The following is a 26,937-nucleotide window of genomic DNA, read 5'->3' as shown; positions in this document are numbered from 1 at the left end:
TTTATTTGGTACATGGTGTAATGATAAGTGTGACCAGTAGATGGCAGTCAAACATAAGAGATACGTGTAGACTGCACTATGATGGCAATATGACTCAAGTGAACAACACCAACATTTTATATGTTCTATTGAAAATATAGAACATTAAACACGGCACTCAAAAATCTATCAAAATGTTTTAGTACGACTTTGGTAAGCTATGAAGCCGCACCGCTTGATGGATTGTCGGCGCATTAAACTTACAAGTATTATTATGGTGTGTGTATAAGGTAAGACATATTATCTGGCGTTTTGTTTCGCAATATTATGCAAAAGCAACTTTTCTTACCTTCTGGTACCTGCTGATCTGAATTTGGGATCTGCATGAATCCTGAAAAATTGTGCGCTTCCGCTTTTGTAGTCCGTGGAGACACCGTAGTCAAAACGCTTCTTCTTTTTTCTCTGTTCTTGTTATGGGACATTCATCTTCCGCTGTTGCCATTTCTAATAAAAAGTAGTGTAAAGTTCTTACTTATATCTGTCAGTAAACTTGCCATGAAAGTGCTAAAACATACCTGTGTAGTGAGTTTATATTATTCACCCAAGGAACTTTAGTTATTAGAGAGTTCCGGTCGGACGGTTTTTCACGGGACACATTTCCGGTGTAGTTTCTGGATGAAGACATGCTGCTCTGTTATTGATTTAAGTAGTCCGAATGTCATTAAACCAGTTAGCTCCATCCTTTGACACTTCTTCCACTTCCGTCCTTGCACGCTACACAGTTACAACAAAGATGAAGGTGAGCCACGTAAATAAGACCGCCCACAAAACGGAAAGCGACTTTAAGATGATCATCTATGCAACATTTTGACCAAATAACCACCATTACATGTTATGTAGACCACAAGGAAATGTTTTCAATTTAGAAAAAAAAAAAAGATGACTCCTTTAATCCTATAATCCGGTGGGCCTTATATATTAAAAAAGAAAAAAAATAGACCATTCATCGGCAGTGCGCTTTATAGTCCGGTGCGCCCTATGGTCCGGAAAATACGGTAATTATTTGGGTATACTTTGTCACGTTCTGTTTACGTCTTGTAGTCTGTTCCACTTCCTGTTTACATTCGTAGTCTGTTCCACTTCCTGTTTACATTCGTAGTCTGTTCCACTTCCTGTTTACATTCGTAGTCTGTTCCACTTCCTGTTTACATCCACAGTCTGTTCCACTTCCTGTTTAGACTGCAAATTCACACAAGACTCCTCAAACATCATTTTGTCAACATTTTTTTGTTTAGTGTAAAGTGTGTGTGTGTGTGTGTGTGTGTGTGTGTCAGTCAGCAGGCGTCAGAGCGTCCCACAGGGCCAAGAAGCGTCCACCCAGAGGAATGTTTCTGAAGCAGGATGACGTAGCTTCACTGTCCTCTTCCACGTGTGCTCATGGCGTCCTGCGACACCTTGATGCTCAGCTCATGGCTGTCAAGAGACAGGTACCTGTCTGTCTGCGTGTGTCTGTGTATGTGAGACTTACCATATACAGTATTTGTGTGTGCGAGAGACTTACCATATATATGTGTGTGTGTCAGGTTCAGAGCATGAAACAGGCCAACAGTATTCTGAAGGAGAAGCTGGACTGTGGAGTGGATGAGTTCAGACAAGCTGAGGTAACCATGGCAACAGCACATCACATGACTACTCTATTACCCATCATCTTTACATTCTTTAACCATAAGAGCACTCATTGACTAGTGAACTGACTAGTGTTTGGATCCATGACTAGTTCATGACTGGTGATGTCAGTGTTTAGATCCATCACTAGTTCATGACTGGTGATGTCAGTGTTTGGACTATCCATCCATCCATTTTCTACCGCTTGTCCCTTTCGGGGTCGTGGGGGGTGCTGGAGCCTATCTAAGCTGCATTCAGGAGGACTAATGACTACTTAATGACTGGTGATGTCAGTGTTTGGATCCATGACCAGTTAATGACTGGTGGTGTCAGTGTTTGGATCCATGACCAGTTAATGACTGATGATGTCAGTGTTTGGATCCATGACTAGTTCATGACTGGTGATGTCAGTGTTTGGACTATCCATCCATCCATTTTCTACCGCTTGTCCCTTTCGGGGTCGTGGGGGGTGCTGGAGCCTATCTCAGCTGCATTCAGGAGGACTAATGACTACTTAATGACTGGTGATGTCAGTGTTTGGATCCATGACCAGTTAATGACTGGTGGTGTCAGTGTTTGGATCCATGACCAGTTAATGACTGATGATGTCAGTGTTTGGATCCATGACTAGTTCATGACTGGTGATGTCAGTGTTTGGATCCATCACTAGTTCATGACTGGTGATGTCAGTGTTTGAATCCATGACGAGTTCATGACAGGTGATGTCAGTGTTTGGATCCATGACTGGTGATGTCAGTGTTTGGATCCATCACTAGTTCATGACTGGTGATGTCAGTGTTTGAATCCATGACGAGTTCATGTGATGTCAGTGTTTGGATCCATGACTGGTTAATGACTGGTGATGTCAGTGTTTGGATTCATGACTAATTCATAACTGGTGATGTCAGTGTTTGGAGCCATCACTAGTTAATGACTGGTGATGTCAGTGTTTGGGTCCATCATTAGTTCATGACTGGTGATGTCAGTGTTTGGATCCATGACCAATTATTGACTGGTGATGTCACTGTTTGGATCCATCACTAGTTAATGACTGGTGATATGAGTGTTTGAATCCATGACTAGTTCATGACTGGTGATGTCAGTGTTTGGATCCATGACCAGTTAATGACTGATGATGTCAGTGTTTGGATCCATGACCAGTTCATGACTGGTGATGTCAGTGTTTGGATCCATCACTAGTTCATAACTGTTGATGTCAGTGTTTGAATCCATGACGAGTTCATGACTGGTGATGTCAGTGTTTGGATCCATGACTGGTTAATGACTGGTGATGTCAGTGTTTGGATCCATGACTAGTTCTTGACTGGTGATGTCAGTGTTTGGATCCATGACTAATTCATAAATGGTGATGTCAGTGTTTGGATCCATGACTAGTGAATGACTAGTTAATGACTGGTAATGTCAGTGTTTGAATCCATTACTAGTTAATGACTGGTGATGTCAGTGCTTGGATCCATCACTAGTTCATGACTGGTGATGTCAGTGTTTGGATCCATCACTAGTTAATGGCTAATTAATGACTGGTAATGTCTGTTTGGATCCATGAATAGTTCATGACTGTTGATGTCAGTGTTTGGATCCATCACTAGTTAATGACTGGTGATGTCAGTGTTTGGATCCATGACCGGTTAATGACCGGTAATGTCAGTGTTTGGATCCATGACTAGTTAATGACTGGTAATGTCAGTGTTTGAATGCATGACTAGTGAAGGACTAGTTATTGACTGGTAATGTCAGTGTTTGGATCCATGACTAGTGAATGACTGGTGATGTCAGTGTTTGGATTCATCACTAGCTAATGACTGGTAATGTCAGTGTTTGGATCCATGACTAGTGAATGACTAGTTAATGACTGGTAATGTCAGTGTTTGGATCCATGACTAGTTAATGACCGGTAATGTCAGTGTTTGGATCCATGACTAGTTAATGACTGGCAATGACAGTGTTTGAATGCATGACTAGTGAATGACTAGTTATTGACTGGTAATGTCAGTGTTTGGATCCATGACTAGTGAATGACTGGTGATGTCAGTGTTTGAATCCATCACTAGTTCATGACTGGTGATGTCAGTGTTTGGATCCATCACTAGCTAATGACTGGTAATGTCAGTGTTTGGATCCATGACTAGTGAATGGCTAATTAATGACTGGTAATGTCTGTTTGGATCCATGAATAGTTCATGACTGTTGATGTCAGTGTTTGGATCCATCACTAGTTAATGACTGGTGATGTCAGTGTTTGGATCCATGACCGGTTAATGGCCGGTAATGTCAGTGTTTGGATCCATGACTAGTTAATGACTGGTAATGTCAGTGTTTGAATGCATGACTAGTGAATGACTGGTGATGTCAGTGTTTGGATTCATCACTAGCTAATGACTGGTAATGTCAGTGTTTGGATCCATGACTAGTGAATGACTAGTTAATGACTGGTAATGTCAGTGTTTGGATCCATGACTAGTTAATGACCGGTAATGTCAGTGTTTGGATCCATGACTAGTTAATGACTGGTAATGACAGTGTTTGAATGCATGACTAGTGAATGACTAGTTATTGACTGGTAATGTCAGTGTTTGGATCCATGACTAGTGAATGACTGGTGATGTCAGTGTTTGAATCCATCACTAGTTCATGACTGGTGATGTCAGTGTTTGGATCTATCACCAGCTAATGACTGGTAATGTCAGTGTTTGGATCCATGACTAGTGAATGGCTAATTAATGACTGGTAATGTCTGTTTGGATCCATGAATAGTTCATGACTGTTGATGTCAGTGTTTGGATCCATCACTAGTTAATGACTGGTGATGTCAGTGTTTGGATCCATGACCGGTTAATGGCCGGTAATGTCAGTGTTTGGATCCATGACTAGTTAATGACTGGTAATGTCAGTGTTTGAATGCATGACTAGTGAATGACTAGTTATTGACTGGTAATGTCAGTGTTTGGATCCATGACTAGTGAATGACTGGTGATGTCAGTGTTTGAATCCATCACTAGTTCATGACTGGTAATGTCAGTGTTTGGATCCATGACTAGTTAATGACTGGTAATGTCAGTGTTTGGATCCATTACTAGTTAATGACTGGTGATGTCAGTGTTTGGATCCATGACTAGTTAATGACTGGTAATGTCAGTGTTTGGATCCATTACTAGTTAATGACTGATGATGTCAGTGTTTGGATCCATGACCGGTTAATGACCGGTAATGTCAGTGTTTGGATCCATGACTAGTTAATGACTGGTAATGTCAGTGTTTGAATGCATGACCTAGTGAATGACTAGATTTTGACTGGTAATGTCAGTGTTTGGATCCATGACTAGTGAATGACTGGTGATGTCAGTGTTTGAATCCATCACTAGTTCATGACTGTTGATGTCAGTGTTTGGATCCATCACTAGCTAATGACTGGTAATGTCAGTGTGGCATCCTATGACTAGTGAATGACTGGTGATGTCAGTGTTTGGATCCATTACTAGTTAATGACTGGTGATGTCAGTGTTTGGATCCATGACTAGTTAATGACTGGTAATGTCAGTGTTTGGATCCATGACTAGTTAATGACTGATGATGTCAGTGTTTGGATCCATGACTAGTTAATGACTGGTATTGTCAGTGTGTGGATCCATGACTAGTAAATGACTGATGATGTCAATGTTTGGATCCATGACTAGTTAATGACTGGTAATGTCAGTGTTTGGATCCATGACTAGTTAATGACTGGTAATGTCAGTGTTAGATCCATGACTAGTTAATGACTAGTTAATAAGCGTTATATAAATACTTCACTACTTTTCACAGTACAATTAGCAGTACTACCCGCATTGTTATGACCTGTACTTTGATCAGTGCTATGACCAGTACTATTAGCAGGATTTTGAGCAGTACATTTAGCACTATTTTAAGCAATACTATTAGCAGTGTTATGACTGGTACTTTGATCACTAACTGTTGCAGTACTATTAGCCGTGTTATGATTGGTACTTTGATCACTAACTGTTGCAGTACTATTAGCCGTGTTATGACTGGTACTTTGATCACTAACTGTAACAGTACTAATAGCAGTGTTATGACTGTTACTTTGATCACCAACTATAGCAGTACTATTAGCAGTGTTATGACTGGTACTTTGATCACTAACTGTAGCAGTACTATTAGTAGTGTTATGACTGGTACTTTGATCACTAACTGTAGCAGTACTATTAGCATTGTTTTGACTGGTACTTTGATCACTAATTGTTGCAGTACTATTCGCAGTGTTATGACTGGTACTTTGATCACTAACTGTAGCAGTACAATTAGCAGTGTTATTACTGATGCTTTGATAATTAACTGTAGCAGTACTATTAGCAGTGTTATGACTGGTACCTTAAACACTAACTGTAGCAGTACTGTCAGCAGTACTATTAGCAGTGTTATGACTGCTACACTATATTGCCAAAAGTATTTGGCCACCCATCCAAATGATCAGAATCAGGTGTCCTATTCACTTGGCCCAGCCACAAGTGTATAAAATCAAGCACTTAGGCATGGAGACTGTTTCTACAAACATTTGTGAAAGAATGAGCCGCTCTCAGGAGCTCAGTGATTTCCAGCGTGGAACTGTCATAGGATGCCACCTGTGCTACAAATCCAGTTGTGAAATTTCCTCGCTCCAAAGTCAACTGTTGGCTTTATTATAAGAAAATGGAAGAGTTTGGGAACAACAGCAACTCAGCCACAAAGTGGTAGGCCACGTAAACTGACAGAGGGGTCAGCGGTTGCTGAAGCGCATAGTGCAAAAAGGTCGCCGACTTTCTGCACAGTCAGTTGCTACAGAGCTCCAAACTTCATGTGATCTTCCAATTAGCCCACGTACAGTACGCAGAGATCTTCATGGAATGGGTTTCCATGGCCGAGCAGCTGCATCTCAGCATCAAGTCCAATGCAAAGCGTGAGATGCAGTGGTGTAAAGCACGTTGCCACTGGACTCTAGAGCAGTGGAAACGCGTTCTGATGAATCACGCTTTTCCATTTGGCAATCGAATGGATGAGTTTGGGTTTGGAGGTTGCCAGGAGAACGGTATATTTCGGACTGCATTGTGCCGAGTGTGAAAATGGGTTGTGGAGGAATTATGGTGTGGGATTGTTTTTCAGGAGTTGGGCTTGGCCCCTTAGTTCTAGTGAAAATAACTTTGAATGCTCCAGGATACCAAAACATTTTGGACAATTCCATGCTCCCAACCTTGTGGGAACAGTTTGGAGCGGGCCCCTTCCTCTTCCAACATGACTGTGCACCAGTGCACAAAGCAAGGTCAGTAAAGACATGGATGACTGAGTCTGGTGTGGATGAACTTGACTGGCCTGCACAGAGTCCTGACCTGAACCCGATAGAACACATTTGGGATGAATTAGAACGGAGACTGAGAGCCAGGCCTTCTCCACCAACATCAGTGTGACCTCACCAATGAGCTTATGGAAGAATGGTCAAAAATTCCTATAAACACCCCCCATAACCTTGTGGACAGCCTTCCCAGAAGAGTTGAAGCTCTAATAGCTGCAAAAGGTGGACCGGCATCATATTGAACCCTATGGGTTAGGAATGGGATGGCATTTCAAGTTCATATGTGAGTCAAGGCAGGTGGCCAAATTCTTTTGGCAATATAGTGTACTTTGATCAGTAATTGTAGCAGTAATATTAGCAATACTATTAGCAGTGTTATGACTGCTACTTTGATCAGTATGTGTAGCAGTAGTACTAGCAGTACTATTAGCAGTGTTATGACTGGTACTTTGATCAGTAATTGTAGCAGTACTATCAGCAGTACTACTAGCAGTACTATTAGCAGTGTTATGACAGGTACTTTGATCAGTAATCGTAGCGGAACTATTAGCAGTACTATTAGCATTATTTTGACTGGTGCTTTGATCAGTAATTGTAGCAGTACTATTACCGTAGTAGTACTATTAACGGTGTTATTCCTGCTACTTTGATCACTAACTGTAGCAGTATTATTAGCAATACTATTAGCAGTGTTATGACTGCTACTTTGATCACTAATTGTAGCAGTACTATTAACAGTACTATTAGCAGTGTTATGACTGGTACTTTGATCAGTAATCGCAGCGGTACTATTAGCAGTACTATTAGCATTGTTTTGACTGGTACTTTGATCAGTAATTGTAGCAGTACTATTAGTAGTTCCACTAGCAGTACTATTAGCAGTGTTATGACTGGTACTTTGATCAGTAACTGTAGCAGTGCTATTAGCAGTACTATTAACGGTGTTATTCCTGCTACTTTGATCACTAACTGTAGCAGTATTATTAGCAATACTATTAGCAGTGTTATGACTGGTACTTTGATCAGTAATTTTAGCAGTACTATTAGCAGTACTACTAGCAATGTTATGACTGGTACTTTGATCAGTAATTGTAGCACTACTATTAGCAGTACTATTAGTAGTACCACTAGCAGTACCATTAGCAGTGTTATGACTGGTACTTTGATCAGTAACAGTATCAGTACCGTATTTTCCGCACTATAAGCCGCGCCTAAAAACCACAAATTTTCTCAAAAGCTGACAGTGCGGCTTATAACCCGGTGCGCCTTATATATGGGTTAATATTAATATTCATTTTCATAAAGTTTAGGTCTCGCAACTACGGTAAACAGCCGCCATCTTTTTTCCCCGTAGAAGAGGAAGCGCTTCTTCTTCTATGGTAAGCAACCGCCAAGGTAAGCACCCGCCCCCATAGAAGAGGAAGCGCTTCTTCTTCTACTGTAAGCAACCACCCTCCCCCGTAGAAGAAGAAGCCCCCGGATATTGCGTTTCATTTCATTTGTGTGTTTACATCTGTAAAGACCACAAAATGGCTCCTATTAAGAGACACGCGTACAACGCAGAATTCAAACTCAAGGCAATAAGTCACGCAGTAGAACACGGAAATAGAGCAGCAGCGAGAGAATTGAACATAAATGAATCAAAGGTGCGTAGGTAGAGGAAGCAACAAGATGACCTGCGCCACTAAGACAGGGAGACAGCGCCGGACGACATACGCCAACATCTGCCAGTGGATTGTAAATGCCTGGGCGGATATACCGGTCTCAACTGTGGTCCGAGCTTTCCGGAAGGCAGGATTCACGGAACTGCTGGACAACAACAGCGACATTGACTCTGATGACTTCGATGAGACGGAGCCGGCCATTTTGGATGCCGTATTCGCCCAACTTTTTAATTCAGACACTGAAGAAGAATTCAAGGGATTTATGGATGAGGAATAATTTCAGAAAGTGAGCTTTAAATCTTTATTTTGTGTGTTGTGTGACATTAACGTTCGAGCAACGTTGAGTTATTGATGTTACTATTGCTCTGCACTAATTTGAGTGTTACCGTATTTTCCGCACCATAAGGCGCCCTGGGTTAAAAGCCGCGCCTTCAATGAACGGCATATTTCAAAACTTTGTCCACCTATAAGCCGCCCGGTGTTGTAAGCCGCATCTAACTGCGCTAAAGGAATGTCAAAAAAACAGTCAGAGAGGTCAGTCAAACTTTAATAATATATTAAAAACCAGCGTTCTAACAACTCTGTTCACTCCCAAAATGTACGCAAATGTGCAATCACAAACATACGTATATCAACATGGACAGAGCTGCGTGAAAAAAGCCACCCGGCCTCTTCGCGTAAACTTAAACTTACCTTAACCACTCGCTCATCTTTTCTTCATCCATCCCTTCGAGTTAGCTTTTATGATGACGCCGGCTGGAAAGGTCTCTTTTGGCAAGGTCTTCCTTTTGAATATCACCATGGGTGGAAGTTTCTGGCCATTAGCATGGCAAGCTAGAACCACAGTGAAGGATGACTTCTCATTCCCTGTGGTGCGAATATTCACCGTACGTGCTCCCGTTGTATCCACAGTGCGGTTCACAGGAATATCAGTTGCTGTGAAATAGTAATCCGTGTGCGGATGGAGAGATTGCGTCTTTTCATGAACCGGATCCCTGACGCTTAGTAGGAGCCATTTTGTGGTCTTTACAGATGTAAACACACAAAGGAAATGAAACGTACGGTATATCCGCGCCCTTTTTCTTCTTCTACGCGGGCGGGTGGTTGCTTACAGTAGAAGAAGAAGCGCTTCCTGTTCTATGGGGGCGGGTGCTTACCTTGGCGGTTGCTTGCGTAGAAGAAGAAGCGCTTCCTGTTCTACCGGGAAAAAAGATGGCGGCTGTTTACCGAAGTTGCGAGATCGAAACTTTATGAAAATGAATCGTAATATTAATCCATATAGAAAGCGCACCGGGTTAAAAGCCGCACTGTCAGCTTTTGAGTAAATTTGTGGTTTTTAGGTGCGGCTAATAGTGCGGAAAATACGGTACTATTTTTGTGATTGCACATTTGCACATTACATTTTGGGGGTGAACAGAGTTGTTAGAACGCTGGTTTGTAATATATTATTAAAGTTTGACTGACCTATCTGACTGTTTTTTTGACATTCCTTTAGCGCAGCGTAGGCGCGGCTTATAACCCGGGGCGGCTTATAGGTGGACAAAGTTTTGAAATATGCCATTCATTGAAGGTGCGGCTAATAACCCGGGGCGGCTTATAGTGCGGAAAATACGGATTAGCAGTACTATTAGCGGTGTTATACCTGCTACTTTGATCACTAACTGTAGCAGTATTATTAGCAATACTATTAGGAATGTTATGACTGGTACTTTGCTCACTAATTGTAGTAGTACTAATAGCAATACTATTAGCAGTGTTATGACTGGTACTTTGATCAGTAATTGTAGCAGTACTATTAATAGTACCACTAGCAGTACTATTAGCAGTGTTATTCCTGCTGCTTTGATCACTAACTGTAGCAGCATACTTGCCAACCCTCACGAATTTTCCGGGAGACTCCCGAAATTCAGCGCCTCTCCCGAAAACCTCCCGGGACAAATATTCTCCTGAAAATCTCCCGATTTTCAGCCGGAGCTGGAGGCCACGCCCCCTCCAGCTCCATGCGGACCTGAGTGAGGACAGCCTGTTTTCACGTCCGCTTTCCCACGATATAAACAGTGTGCCTGCCCAATCACGCTATAACATCTACGGCTTTTAGAGAGTGCACAACTGCGCACACAACAAGGAGACGAAGCAGAAGAACGAGGAAGATACAGCCATGACGACGAGTAAGATGAGGAAATACGCTTGTAAGTCCCAAGCCGCAGCTGCGATCGGACCTGGATAGCCTCCAGGGAGAAGTAGTGGAGTACCAAGTGCTTGGCACAACGTTCCCTCTAAGGTGTGCGCCTGCGCAATTGCGCAAATCAAATCAAATCAACTTTATTTATAAAGCACATTTAAAATTTACCACAGGGGTAGCCAAAGTGCTGTACAATGAGCAGGTTAAAAGATAAAACGAGTACCGAGCAAACACAACACAACACAAACAGAACACGATAAAAAATAAATAATTAAAATAGAATTAATAAAAAACATAAAAACATAAAAACAGGATCACAGCAGGTGTATTATGGGGCGCCATTGCAGGATGGATATCACTCAGTGTTAAAAGCCATGGAATAAAAGTATGTTTTTAAGAGAGATTTAAAAACAGGAAGAGAGGAGGCTTGTCTAACACTCAGGGGTAGGTCGTTCCAGAGCTTGGGAGCAGCAACGGCGAAAGCTCTGTCACCTCTAAGCTTCTGTGCGTATATTTGCTGTGCGCACTGCTCAAGCGTCCTGTGCGCACAGCAAATATATGCCGCGCACCAAATCAAACCCATCTGAATTCTAAACAAAATAAACACATTTATTCTGTGTAATTTTGCAATGCAACTCTGAGTGACAGTGACAACAAGCGGCCCTAACGTTCGTCAACACCGTTCAATTATTGTAACGTCTATCGAGATGCTTCGAGGACAGGAATTAAATCGATCACTTTATTGAGCAAAACTGTTTGTATTCGGCTACAACCACACCAAAAACATGAGTAAAAAACTTCTATCTCGAAAAACTAGTCATTTTCTGCCGTACAAAGCAGGCCAAAACCAACTTGTCATCTGTCACCAACACGCATACCACTAAGCCACTGGTGCGTTTATGGCCACACAAAAAGTCGGACAACTCAAACACCACAAAAAGTTACACTATGACTCCTCAGTCATACGTGTGCTTATTCTACTGTCATTTATTATTAATGTTAATTTATTGATATTAATCATGGAATGCTGTTACTAGAGAAAGTTACAGGAATGCACACTCATCCTATGCTTACATTTCCTTGTGCAACATGAGGATGTTTAAGGGCAACTAAATGTGATCTCTGAAAGGGGTACAAATGATTTCCAAAGCAGGACCTCCACCCAGACATATTGTACAACACTAATCCATAGCTTATGAAAAACAATATTTATTTTATTTTCATTACAAGTGGGCCAAATCCGTAATATTACAAAATAATCTCATGAAAATGACTCCTCTCATTTGAGTGTTATAATAAAAGATTGGGTTGAGACAGGTGTGCTGCTGGTATTGCCACGTGTGATGTTGCTCACATGTGTTCCACGGAATGCTCAGGGAGTTTTTGTGTTTGCTCAGACACATGAACAATTAGAGGGAACATTGCTTGGCAGTGAAGATCTTCCTCAGGAAGCAATGATTGACCGGTTTTGGGCCATGCTAGGGAGAGATGGAAGATACCAGACTCTAGTGCATTTGATGAAAGCACTTTTGTGCGTGCCACACAGCAATGCATCATCAGAGAGGGTGTTCAGCATGGTTAGACAAATAGTGACAGAGAATAGAACAAGGATGGACAATTCAACCATTAACTCACTCCTTTCCTGCAAATTAAATTTCACAGATGCTGCCCACACCTATGCTCCTTCAAAGGCTGTGCTTCCGGCTGCAAAGCATTGCACTTTCAAGTACAACAATGAGTAGATGAGTGTTACGTGTGTGTATACGTGTAAATAAATGAACACTGAAATTCAAGTATTTCTTTTATCTATATATATATATATATATATATATATATATATATATATATATATATATATATATATATAATAAAATAAAATAAATATATATATATAGCTAGAATTCACTGATAGTCAAGTATTTATATATATATATATATATATATATATATATATATATGTATATGTATATGTATATATATATATATATATATATATATATATATATATATATATATATATATATATATATGTGTATATGTATATATATATATATATATATATATATATATATATATATATATATATATATATATATATGTGTATATATATATATATATATATATATGAATATGTATATATGTATATATGGGACGGCGTGGCGCAGTGGAAGAATGGCCGTGCGCGACCCGAGGGTCCCTGGTTCAATCCCCACCTAGTACCAACCTCGTCATGTCCGTTGTGTCCTGAGCAAGACACTTCACCCTTGCTCCTGATGGGTGCTGGTTAGCGCCTCCATCAGTGTGTGAATGTGTGTGTGAATGGGTAAATGTGGAAGTAGTGTCAAAGCGCTTTGAGTACCTTGAAGGTAGAAAAGCGCTATACAAGTACAACCCATTTATCATTTATATGTGTATATATATATGTATATATATATGTATGTATGTATGTGTATGTATATATGTATGTATGTATATGTATATATATATATATATGTGTGTATGTATGTGTATATATATATATATTTATATATATATACATATACATATATATATATATATGTATATGTATATATATATGTATGTGTATATATATATATATATGTATATATATATATATATATATATATATATATATATATATATATGTATGTATATATATATATATATATATATATATATATATATATATGTATGTATATATATATATATATATATATATATGTATGTATGAGGTGAATTCTAGCTGTAAATATACTCCTCCCTCTTAACCACGCGCCCCACCTCCCGAAATCGGAGGTCTCAAGGTTGGCAAGTATGTGTAGCAGTACTATTAGGAGTGTTATGACTAGTACTTTGATCACTAACGGTAGCAGTACTATTAGCGATGTTATTCCTGCTAATTTGATCACTAATTGTAACAAGTCTATTAGCAGTGTTATGACTGGTACTTTGATGTCTAATTGTAGCAGTACTATTAGCGGTGTTATGACTGCTACTTTGATCAATATTTGTAGCATTACTATAAGCAGTACTATTAGCAGTACTACTAACAGTACCATTAGCAGTGTTATGACTGGTACTTTGATCACTAACTGTAGCAGTACTATTAGCAGTGTTAAGACTGGTAGTTTGATCAGTACTATTAGCAGTACTATCTACAGTACTACAAGCAGTACTATTAGCAGTGTTATTACCGGTACTTTGATCAGTAATTTTAGCGTCTGTGTGTGTGTGTGTGTGTGTGTGTGTGTGTGTGTGTGTGCGCGTGCGCGTGTGTGTGTGCGCGTGTGTGCAGGTGAGCTGGAAGGTAAACAGTCGTTGGAGTACAGAGGAGCAACTTTTGGCAGTTCAAGGTAACTTTGACTTTTCCTTCCGGCCAATTACAGGCCATCTTTCTCATCATTTCCTTGCTGATTGGCAGCCATCAGGAAATATGGGCGGGACTTCCAGGCCATCTCCGATGTGATTGGTAACAAGTCGGTGGTCCAGGTGAAGAACTTCCTGGTCAACTACAGACGCAGGTTTAACCTGGATGAGGTTCTTCACGAGTGGGAGAAGGAGAACGGCGTGGAGGGCGGGGTCAGTCTCGACGGCGACAAGATGGAGGCGGGACTTGATGATGACGACGTGTCCATCGGTAAGATACCGGAATCTTCTACTTACCTTTTTTTTTTACCTGAAATATTATTACATATCATATAGTAGATGTTGTGATAGGTCTATAACTTTAGTACAATGAACAGTGTAGTAGATGCATCCATTGTACCGGTTGCCCGGGGGGGGGGGGGGGGGGGGGGCAACCCCTCCAAAGTTTCTCATTTATCCCATTGGGTTGAGTTTTGTCTTGCTCTGATGTGGGATCTGAGCCGAAGATGTTGTTGTGGCTTGTGCAGCCCTTTGAGACACTTGTGATTAAGGGCTATAAAAATAAACTCTTTGATTGATTGATTGATTGTGATTGGTCTTTATCTTTAGCACAATGAACAGTGTAGTAGATGTGATAGGTTTTTAACTTTAGCACAATGAATAGTCTAGTAGATGTGATAGGTCTTTAACTTTAGCACAATGAACAGTGTAGTAGATGTTGTGATATGTCTTTATCTTTAGCACAATGAACAGTGTAGTAGATGTTGTGATAGGTCTTTAACTTTAGCACAATGAACAGTGTAGTAGATGTGATAGGTCTTTAAATTTAGCACAATGAACAGTGTAGTAGATGTTGTGATAGGTCTTTAAATTTAGCACAATGAACAGTGTAGTAGATGTTGTGATAGGTCTTTAAATTTAGCACAATGAACAGTGTAGTAGATGTTGTGATAGGTCTTTAAATTTAGCACAATGAACAGTGTAGTAGATGTTGTGATAGGTCTTTAAATTTAGCACAATGAACAGTGTAGTAGATGTTGTGATAGGTCTTTAAATTTAGCACAATGAACAGTGTAGTAGATGTTGTGATAGGTCTTTAACTTTAGCACAATGAACAGTGTAGTAGATGTTGTGATAGGTCTTTAACTTTAGCACAATGAACAGTGTAGTAGATGTTGTGATAGGTCTTTAAATTTAGCACAATGAACAGTGTAGTAGATGTTGTGATGGGTCTTTAACTTTAGCACAATGAACAGTGTAGTAGATGTTGTGATATGTCTTTATCTTTAGCACAATGAACAGTGTAGTAGATGTTGTGATATGTCTTTATCTTTAGCACAATGAACAGTGTAGTAGATGTTGTGATAGGTCTTTAACTTTAGCACAATGAACAGTGTAGTAGATGTTGTGATAGGTCTTTAACTTTAGCACAATGAACAGTGTAGTAGATGTTGTGATAGGTCTTTAAATTTAGCACAATGAACAGTGTAGTAGATGTTGTGATAGGTCTTTAAATTTAGCACAATGAACAGTGTAGTAGATGTTGTGATAGGTCTTTAAATTTAGCACAATGAACAGTGTAGTAGATGTTGTGATAGGTCTTTAACTTTAGCACAATGAACAGTGTAGTAGATGTTGTGATAGGTCTTTAAATTTAGCACAATGAACAGTGTAGTAGATGTTGTGATAGGTCTTTAACTTTAGCACAATGAACAGTGTAGTAGATGTGATAGGTCTTTAAATTTAGCACAATGAACAGTGTAGTAGATGTTGTGATAGGTCTTTAAATTTAGCACAATGAACAGTGTAGTAGATGTTGTGATAGGTCTTTAAATTTAGCACAATGAACAGTGTAGTAGATGTTGTGATAGGTCTTTAAATTTAGCACAATGAACAGTGTAGTAGATGTTGTGATAGGTCTTTAACTTTAGCACAATGAACAGTGTAGTAGATGTTGTGATAGGTCTTTAACTTTAGCACAATGAACAGTGTAGTAGATGTTGTGATAGGTCTTTAAATTTAGCACAATGAACAGTGTAGTAGATGTTGTGATATGTCTTTATCTTTAGCACAATGAACAGTGTAGTAGATGTTGTGATAGGTCTTTAACTTTAGCACAATGAACAGTGTAGTAGATGTTGTGATAGGTCTTTAAATTTAGCACAATGAACAGTGTAGTAGATGTTGTGATAGGTCTTTAAATTTAGCACAATGAACAGTGTAGTAGATGTTGTGATAGGTCTTTAAATTTAGCACAATGAACAGTGTAGTAGATGTTGTGATAGGTCTTTAACATTAGCACAATGAACAGTGTAGTAGATGTTGTGATAGGTCTTTAACTTTAGCACAATGAACAGTGTAGTAGATGTTGTGATAGGTCTTTAACTTTAGCACAATGAACAGTGTAGTAGATGTTGTGATAGGTCTTTAAATTTAGTACAATGAACAGTGTAGTAGATGTTGTGATAGGTCTTTAAATTTAGCACAATGAACAGTGTAGTAGATGTTGTGATAGGTCTTTAAATTTAGCACAATGAACAGTGTAGTAGATGTTGTGATAGGTCTTTAAATTTAGCACAATGAACAGTGTAGTAGATGTTGTGATAGGTCTTTAAATTTAGCACAATGAACAGTGTAGTAGATGTGATAGGTTTTTAACTTTAGCACAATGAATAGTCTAGTAGATGTTGTGATAGGTCTTTAACTTTAGCACAATGAACAGTGTAGTAGATGTTGTGATATGTCTTTATCTTTAGCACAATGAACAGTGTAGTAGATGTTGTGATAGGTCTTTAAATTTAGCACAATGAACAGTGTAGTAGATGTTGTGATAGGTCTTTAAATTTAGCACCCCTAACATACATATATATATATATATATATATATATATATATATATACATACACAAATATATATACCGTATTCTCCGCACTATAAGGCGCACCGGATTATATGGCGCACCTTCAATGAATGGCCTATTTTAAAACTTTGTTCATATATAAGGCGCACCACATTATAAGGCGCATAGAATAGACGCTACAGTAGAGGCTGGGGTTACGTTATGCATCCATTAGATAGAGCTGCGCTAAAGGGAATGTCAACAAAACAAATAGTGATTGTACTGGCACTTCTACTTGCTGCTCTCTGTTCAACAACCCACTGTTCGAGTTTGTCCTCCAACTGTAGCCATCTCGCTTTGTTACCTCGGAAACTCTGTTTAGTCTTCTTTACTTGGCGCAGGTCTTCATGTTGCTTCCTCCACTTCATTGATTCGTTAATGTTAAATTCTCTTGCTGCTGCTCTATTCCCGTGTTGTACTGCGTGACTGATCGCCTTGAGTTTAAACTCTGCGTCGTAAGCCTGTCTCTTAATAGGAGCCATTTCTGGGTCTTTACATAAGTTTAGGTCTCGCAACTACGGTAATCAGCCGTCGACTTCATTTTCCCCCGTAGAAGAAGAAGTTTTTTCTATGGTAATCAGCCGCCGACTTCATTTTCCCCCGTAGAAGAAGAAGAAGCGCTTCTTCTTCTACGGTAAGCAGCCGTAGAAGGGGAAAATGATGTCGGCGTAGTTACCGTAGTTGCGAGACCTGTTGTGGCTCAATATTGGTCCATATATAAGGCGCACCGGATTATAAGGTGCACTGTCAGCTTTTGAGGAAATTGGAGGTTTTTAGGTGCGGTTTATAGTGCGGAAAATTCTGTGTGTATATATATATATATATATATATATATAATTATATAGTAATATATACAGTATATTGTATTAATGTGTAATGTACATGTTGTATATGGTAAGTGTCATTAATGTGTTTATCACATGTTGTACAGTGCAACCAGTGAAGTTGGCACGTTGTGTAAATGGTAAATAAAAACAGAATACAATGATTTGCTCATCAAACACTTATTTGGAACATCCCACAGGTGAACAGACTAATTGGGAACAGGTGGGTTCCATGATTGTGTATAAAAGCAGCTGCCATGAAATGCGCAGTCATTCACAAACAAGGATTGGGCGAGGGTCACCACTTTGTGAACAAATGCGTGAGCAAATTGTCGAACAGTTTAAGAACAACATTAAAAGTTTAAGAACAACATTTCTCAACGAGCAAGGAATTTAGGGATTTCACCATCTACGGTCCGTAATATCATCAAAAGATTCAGAGAATCAGGAGAATTCTCTGCACGTAAGCAATGATATTACGTACCTTCGATCCCTCAGGCGGTACTGCATCAAAAAGCGACATCAGTGTGTAAAGGATATCACCACATGGGCTCAGGAACACTTCAGAAAACCACTGTCAGTAACTACAGTTCGTCGCTACATCTGTAAGTGCAAGTTAAAACTCTACTATGCAAAGCGAAAGCCATTTATCAACAACACCCAGAAACGCTTCGCTGGGACCGAGCTCATCTATGATGGACTGATGCAAAGTGGAAAAGTGTTCTGTGGTCTGACGAGTCCACGTTTCGAATTGTTTTTGGAAACTGTGGACGTCGTGTCCTCCGGAACAAAGAGGAAAAGAACCATCCGGATTGTTATTGGCACAAAGTTGAAAAGCCAGCATCTGTGATGGTATGGGGGCGTATTAGTGCCCACGTCATGGGTAACTTACACATCTGTGAAGGCACCATTAATGCTGAAAGGTACATACGGGTTTTGGAGCAACATACTGTATGTTGCCATCCAATCAGCGTTATCATGGATGCTGCTGCTTATTTCAGCAAGACAATGAAATAAGCAGCTCTTTTACTTCATAGTAAAAGAGTGCGGGTACTACACTGGCCTGCCTGTAGTCCAGACCAGTCTCCCATTGAAAATGTGTGGCGCAATATGAAGCCTAAAATACCACAACGGAGACTGTTGAACAAGTATATCAAGCAAGAATGGGAAATAATTCTGCTTCAAAAGTTGGTCTCCTCAGTTCCCAAACGTTTACTGAGTGTTGTTAAAAGGAAAGGCCATGTAACACAGTGGTAAAAATGCCCCTCTGCCAACTTTTATTCTAAGTTAATGATTATTTGCAAAAAAAAATGTGTTTCTCAGTTCGAACGTTAAATATCTTGTCTTTGCAGTCTATTCAATTGAATATAAGTTGAAAAGGATTTGCAAATCATTGTATTCTGTTTTTATTTACCATTTACACAACATGCCAACTTCACTGGTTTTGGGTTTTGTCTATGGTAAGTGTTATTAATTTGTATATTATGTATTGTACATATACTATAATTATATATATATATATATATATATATACTTATAGTACATGTACAACACATAATATACACATTAATAACACTTATATATACATATATATATATATATATAAAGTGTTATTAATATGTATATTATGTGTTGTACATGTACTATAAGTATATATATATATATATATAAGTGTTATTAATGTTAATGTGTATTTTTACGTGTTGTACATGTACTATATATATATATATATACACATATATATGTTTAGATATATTTATATGTATGTATATGTGTATATGTATGTATATGTGTATATGCATATATATGTATATGTATGTATGTGTATATATATATATGTATATATATATATGTGTGTATATATAGTACATGTACAACACGTAAAAATACACATTAATAACATATGTATACATTTGTGTATATATATATATATATATATATATATATGATAAGTGTTATTAATGTGTATATTATGTGTTGTACATGTACTATAAGTATACATATAAATATATATGATAAGTGTTATTAATGTGTATTTTTACGTGTTGTACATGTACTATATATACATGTGTATATATATATATATATATATATATCTATATATATACATATATAGATATATATATATATATATATATAGATATATATATATATAGATAGATAGATAAGTTTTATAATGTGTATATTACGTGTTGTACAGACATGACCCTCGCCGACGGATCGTCTGACCGTTGACATGTAAAGATGTGACCCCGCCCCCTTCAGCGTCCAAGCATGTTTTTTTGGAACAGTGACATCATTGCTACTTTGTTGCTATGGAAATACTTCATATTTTATTACATACATTTTTTTCTTTTGATGTTATGAGAAAATAAAAATCATATCAAATGTCATCTATATAAAGTAGGTGTCTGTGGGTGTGTATATGTATGTATATATGTTTGTATATGCATATATATCAAATCAATAAAACAAATAATTATATGCATATATATTATATGTATATGCATCTATAGAGGTGTATATGCATATATATGGGCAGAATGTTGGCGCAATGTTTCGTGCTCTTGCTTTACACTATGGAGGTCCTGGATTCGGGGTCTTTTTGTGTTGGGATAGGCCCCACTATATGTGTATTTATACATAGTGTGTATATGTGTGTGTGTATATATATATATATATATATATATATATATATATATATATATATATATATACTGTATATATATATATATACTGTATATATATATACACAGGTAAAAGCCAGTAAATTAGAATATTTTGAAAAACTTGATTTATTTCAGTAATTGCATTCAAAAGGTGTAACTTGTACATTATATTTATTCATTGCACACAGACTGATGCATTCAAATGTTTATTTCATTTAATTTTGATGATTTGAAGTGGCAACAAATGAAAATCCAAAATTCCGTGTGTCACAAAATTAGAATATTACTTAAGGCTAATACAAAAAAGGGATTTTTAGAAATGTTGGCCAACTGAAAAGTATGAAAATGAAAAATATGAGCATGTACAATACTCAATACTTGGTTGGAGCTCCTTTTGCCTCAATTACTGCGTTAATGCGGCGTGGCATGGAGTCCATGAGTTTCTGGCACTGCTCAGGTGTTATGAGAGCCCAGGTTGCTCTGATAGTGGCCTTCAACTCTTCTGCGTTTTTGGGTCTGGCATTCTGCATCTTCCTTTTCACAATACCCCACAGATTTTCTATGGGGCTAAGGTCAGGGGAGTTGGCGGGCCAATTTAGAACAGAAATACCATGGTCCGTAAACCAGGCACGGGTAGATTTTGCGCTGTGTGCAGGCGCCAAGTCCTGTTGGAACTTGAAATCTCCATCTCCATAGAGCAGGTCAGCAGCAGGAAGCATGAAGTGCTCTAAAACTTGCTGGTAGACTGCTGCGTTGACCCTGGATCTCAGGAAACAGAGTGGACCGACACCAGCAGATGACATGGCACCCCAAACCATCACTGATGGTGGAAACTTTACACTAGACTTCAGGCAACGTGGATCCTGTGCCTCTCCTGTCTTCCTCCAGACTCTGGGACCTCGATTTCCAAAGGAAATGCAAAATTTGCATGGTTGGGTGATGGCTTGGGGTGCCATGTCATCTGCTGGTGTCGGTCCACTCTGTTTCCTGAGATCCAGGGTCAACGCAGCCGTCTACCAGCAAGTTTTAGAGCACTTCATGCTTCCTGCTGCTGACCTGCTCTATGGAGATGGAGATTTCAAGTTCCAACAGGACTTGGCGCCTGCACACAGCGCAAAATCTACCCGTGCCTGGTTTACGGACCATGGTATTTCTGTTCTAAATTGGCCCGCCAACTCCCCTGACCTTAGCCCCATAGAAAATCTGTGGGGTATTGTGAAAAGGAAGATGCAGAATGCCAGACCCAAAAACGCAGAAGAGTTGAAGGCCACTATCAGAGCAACCTGGGCTCTCATAACACCTGAGCAGTGCCAGAAACTCATCGACTCCATGCCACGCCGCATTAACGCAGTAATTGAGGCAAAAGGAGCTCCAACCAAGTATTGAGTATTGTACATGCTCATATTTTTCATTTTCATACTTTTCAGTTGGCCAACATTTCTAAAAATCCCTTTTTTGTATTAGCCTTAAGTAATATTCTAATTTTGTGACACCCGGAATTTTGGATTTTCATTTGTTGCCACTTCAAATCATCAAAATTAAATGAAATAAACATTTGAATGCATCAGTCTGTGTGCAATGAATAAATATAATGTACAAGTTACACCTTTTGAATGCAATTACTGAAATAAATCAAGTTTTTCAAAATATTCTAATTTACTGGCTTTTACCTGTATATACATAAATAAAACGATGATAGTTGTGTATGGAGGAAAATAGCAGGAAGCTTGTGTTAGCAGGGAAAAGGACGCCCCCTGGCGCCGGCCCTCAGCAGTGCACCTATGGGGAATTCCTGGGCGGAAGTAGCGGAGGGGGTTTCCAGCGTGACCCGAACAGTCGTGCCGCTGGAGCTCCGTACCTCCGAACCCCCGAACCTTCCAAGCGCTTCCCAGTCCGCCTGCCTCGCCGCAACAGGACCAAGGGTTGCCGCGGAGTGTCGGAAGCCGCAGCGAACATGAAGAGGCCCGCGGCTCGGCAGAAAGCGGCAGCGGGTCGGCGGTTTGAACCCAGCGGAGACGCGCCGAGGACCTGCTGAGCCCAACTAATTCATGTGAGTCAGCAGAACCTTGTGGAACCTTCACATGCTCTTTAAACAAGAACCCAAACAAATGTTCGCTTCTGTTTCTCCTCCTGTGTGCCTTGACACTTCCATTAGCGCCTATCTTCCCAGCTAACTGCTAGCATAGTAGCAGTAAACACAAGGCAGGCATGAACAATCGAGCGCCGAGATCCCATTATTATTGTTCACATTGTTACATTGTCTTCATTCCATTATTCTTTGATATGATGAAATAGTCTTCATTCCATTGTTGTTTGATATTAGTCTTCATTTAATTATTGTTTGATATTATTTAATAGTCTTCATTCCATTATTTTTTTTTCATATAAATATGCATATCTATAATGATAGCAATATACACTAATACTACTGGTGCAATTGTACATGTATACACAATCAATCAATCAATCAATCTTTATTTATATAGCCCTAAATCACAAGTGTCTCAAAGGGCTGCACAAGCCACAACGACATCCTCGGTACAAAGCCCACATACGGGCAAGGAAAAACTCACCCCAGTGGGACGTCGATGTGAATGACTATGAGAAACCTTGGAGAGGACCGCATATGTGGGTAACCCCCCCCCCTCTAGGGGAGACCGAAAGCAATGGATGTCGAGTGGGTCTGACATAATATTGTGAGAGTCCAGTCCATAGTGGATCCAACATAATAGTAAGAGTCCAGTCCATAGTGGGGCCAGCAGGACACCATCCCGAGCGGAGACGGGTCAGCAGCGTAGGGATGTTCCCAGCCGATGCACAGGCGAGCGGTCCACCCCGGGTCCCGACTCTGGACAGCCAGCACTTCATCCATGGCCACCGGACCTGTGCCCCCCCCTCAAGGAAAAGGGGAGCAGAGGAGAAAAGAAAAGAAACGGCAGATCAACTGGTCCAACAGGGGGGCTATTTAAAGGCTAGAGTATACAAATGAGTTTTAAGATGGGACTTAAATGCTTCTACTGAGGTAGCATCTCTAATTGTTACCGGGAGGGCATTCCATAGTACTGGAGCCCGAATAGAAAACGCTCTATAGCCCGCAGACTTTTTTTGGGGCTCTGGGAATCACTAATAAGCCGGAGTTCTTTGAACGCAGATTTCTTGCCGGGACATATGGTACAATGCAATCGACAAGATAGGACGGAGCTAGACCGTGTAGTATTTTATACGTAAGTAGTAAAACCTTAAAGTCACATCTTAAGTGCACAGGAAGCCAGTGCAGGTGAGCCAGTATAGGCGTAATATGATCAAACTTTCTTGTTCTTGTCGAAAGTCTAGCAGCCGCATTTTGTACCAACTGTAATTTTTTAATGCTAGACATAGGGAGACCCGAAAATAATACGTTACAGTAGTCGAGACGAGACGTAACGAACGCATGAATAATGATCTCAGCGTCGCTAGTGGATAAAATAGAACGAATTTTAGCGATATTACGGAGATGAAAGAAGGCCGTTTTAGTAACACTCTTAATACTACTTGTATAATTGTACATTGAACTAAACACCAGGTGAGGCATAGATACAAACCCCGTTTCCATATGAGTTGGGAAATTGTGTTAGATGTAAATATAAACGGAATACAATGATTTGCAAATCATTTTCAACCCATATTCAGTTGAATATGCTACAAAGACAACATATTTGATGTTCAAACTGATAAACTTTTTTTTTTTTTGCAAATAATCATTAACTTTAGAATTTGATGCCAGCAACACGTGACAAAGAAGTTGGGAAAGGTGGCAATAAATACTGATAAAGTTGAGGAATGCTCATCAAACACTTATTTGGAACATCCCACAGGTGTGCAGGCTAATTGGGAACAGGTGGGTGCCATGATTGGGTATAAAAACAGCTTCCCAAAAAGTGCTCAGTCTTTCACAAGAAAGGATGGGGCGAGGTACAGCCCTTTGTCCACAACTGCGTGAGCAAATAGTCAAACAGTTTAAGAACAACGTTTCTCAAAGTGCAATTGCAAGAAATTTAGGGATTTCAACATCTACGGTCCATAATATCATCAAAAGGTTCAGAGAATCTGGAGAAATCACTCCACGTAAGCGGCATGGCCGGAAACCAACATTGAATGACCGTGACCTTCGATCCCTCAGGCGGCACTGTATCACAAACTGACATCAATCTCTAAAGGATATCACCACATGAGCTCAGGAACACTTCAGAAAACCACTGTCACTAAATGCAGTTCGTCACTACATCTGTAAGTGCAAGTTAAAGCTCTACTATGCAAAGCGAAAGCCATTTATCAACAACATCCAGAAACGGCGCCGGCTTCTCTGGACCCGAGATCACCTAAGATGGACTCATGCAAAGTGGAAAAGTGTTCTGTGGTCTGACGAGTCCACATTTCGAATTGTTTTTGGAAATATTCGACATCGTGTCATCCGGACCAAAGGGGAAGCGAACCATCCAGGCTGTTATCGACGCAAAGTTCAAAAGCCAGCATCTGTGATGGTATGGGGGTGCATTAGTGCCCAAGGCATGGGTAACTTACACATCTGTGAGGGCGCCATTAATGCTGAAAGGTACATACAGGTTTTGGAACAACATATGCTGCCATATAAGCGCCGTCTTTTTCATGGACGCCCCTGCTTATTTCAGCAAGACAATGCCAAGCCACATTCAGCACGTGTTACAACAGCGTGGCTTCGTAAAAAAAGAGTGCGGGTACTTTCCTGGCCCTCTTACAGTCCAGACCTGTCTCCCATCGAAAATGTGTGGCGCATTATGAAGCGTAAAAACACGACAGCGGAGACCCCGGACTGTTGAACGACTGAAGCTCTACATAAAACAAGAATGGGAAAGAATTCCACTTTCAAAGCTTCAACAATTAGTTTCATCAGTTCCCAAACGTTTACTGAGTGTTGTTAAAAGGAAAGGCCATGTAACACAGTGGTGAACATGCCCTTTCCCAACTACTTTGGCACGTGTTGCAGCCATGAAATTCTAAGTTAATTATTATTTGCAAAAAAAAAAAATAAAGTTTATGAGTTTGAACATCAAATATGTTGTCTTTGTAGTGCATTCAATTGAATATGGGTTGAAAAGGATTTGCAAATCATTGTATTCCGTTTATATTTACATTTAACACAATTTCCCAACTCTTATGGAAACAGGGTTTGTACTTTTGGAGGTTTTTTTCTACATTCTTTTCTTTTTTTTTTTACTTAAATTCATATGTGCAGCTCTAATCATTGTTGATTTAGGTTGCACATTAAAGTAACAGGAAAAAGAAGGGAGTTATTCGCTTTCAGAAAAACGTTATAATGATATTATGATATGATAAATGGGTCCAAAAATTTTATAAAGTTGTTATTAAATACTTTTTGGTCCCATCTGCTTTTCACAAAATAAATCAAGTATTGTGAGTGTATCTTACCTTTCTGTATTTGTATCTGAAGCAGCAATAGCCAGAGGTGTGGACTCGAGTCACATGACTTGGACTCGAGTCAGACTCGAGTCATGAATTTGATGACTTTAGACTCGACTTGACAAAATGTAAAAAGACTTGCAACTCGACTTAGACTTTAACATCAATGACTTGTGACTTCACTTGGACTTGAGCCTTTTGAATTGACATGACTTGACATGACTTGCTACTTTCCCCAAAACCCAAAGATGAAAAAGTTATTCGGGAGCGCTCCGTATTTTTCATTGTGTACTTGTCTATCAGCGTTGCGTGTGTCAGCTGGTGTGGTCTCAGTACAACAGCCAATCAAATTAGATCTACTTTGTTTTCATCACACAGCATTCATCCAATCAAATTGCAGGACAACCAACGAAGAAGACATGTCCAAACCACACGCCAGTGAACAAAAAATTATACCTAAAATAATTTTGTTTGGGTATAAAAATTACGAGGTGGTCAACACAAAACGGTTTGCAGTATGCAACACATGCGGTTCGAAAATTACTGATGGAGAGGCAACAACTTCCAACTTCATCCGGCATTTGAAGTTGCACAAAGAACGGTAAGTTTGGAATGTAAGATAACGTTTATTGGCTAAGTAACGTGACTTTTATTTGCTGTGTAGTTAAATCAGTGAGGCTGTAAACTCACTGCTATAACGTTATAACGTTATTGCAAACACGGGAATCTGTTGCAGTTCACTACCTTATTCATACTTTTTGTTCAGTGATTTTCTTTAAGCAGGGTTACGTTAGTCAATATATCACACGTAACGTTAGACGGCGGTCAGCAGCACCGCGTATTTTAGCCACCTAAAAAAAGACAAAAATAGTAAAATAAAGGTCAGTTAAAATGTATACTATATTATGA

The 26,937-nt window shown here is 39.5% G+C and overlaps 2 protein-coding genes across 5 annotated transcripts in view; both read left to right on the top strand.

Annotated features, from left to right (window-relative positions):
- Positions 1-20,321, top strand: part of rcor1 (REST corepressor 1) — a 74,049-nt gene extending 53,728 nt beyond the window's left edge. The window contains exons 8-12 of one of the 2 annotated variants that reach the window (XM_061925195.2): positions 1,314-1,466; positions 1,563-1,640; positions 14,130-14,187; positions 14,256-14,471; positions 20,124-20,321. In XM_061925195.2, coding sequence (XP_061781179.1) covers positions 1,314-1,466; positions 1,563-1,640; positions 14,130-14,187; positions 14,256-14,471; positions 20,124-20,158 — 540 coding nt within the window. In that variant the 3' untranslated portion in view covers positions 20,159-20,321. The remainder of the gene's footprint in view (positions 1-1,313; positions 1,467-1,562; positions 1,641-14,129; positions 14,188-14,255; positions 14,472-20,123) is intronic. The other variant, XM_061925194.2, reaches the window with a different exon arrangement.
- Positions 20,322-22,371: 2,050 nt separating this feature from the next.
- traf3 (TNF receptor-associated factor 3) overlaps positions 22,372-26,937 on the top strand; it is a 70,776-nt gene continuing 66,210 nt past the window's right edge. For all 3 annotated transcript variants that reach the window (XM_061925202.2, XM_061925203.2, XM_061925201.2), the window contains exon 1: positions 22,372-22,642. The gene's annotated coding sequence lies outside the window, so the exon portion shown is untranslated. The remainder of the gene's footprint in view (positions 22,643-26,937) is intronic.

Source organism: Nerophis lumbriciformis, linkage group LG29 (assembly GCF_033978685.3).
Source record: "Nerophis lumbriciformis linkage group LG29, RoL_Nlum_v2.1, whole genome shotgun sequence".
Lineage (NCBI taxonomy): Eukaryota > Metazoa > Chordata > Actinopteri > Syngnathiformes > Syngnathidae > Nerophis > Nerophis lumbriciformis.
The sequence above is the reverse complement of the archived record's forward strand: the minus strand, read 5'-3'. Positions and strand labels throughout refer to the sequence as shown.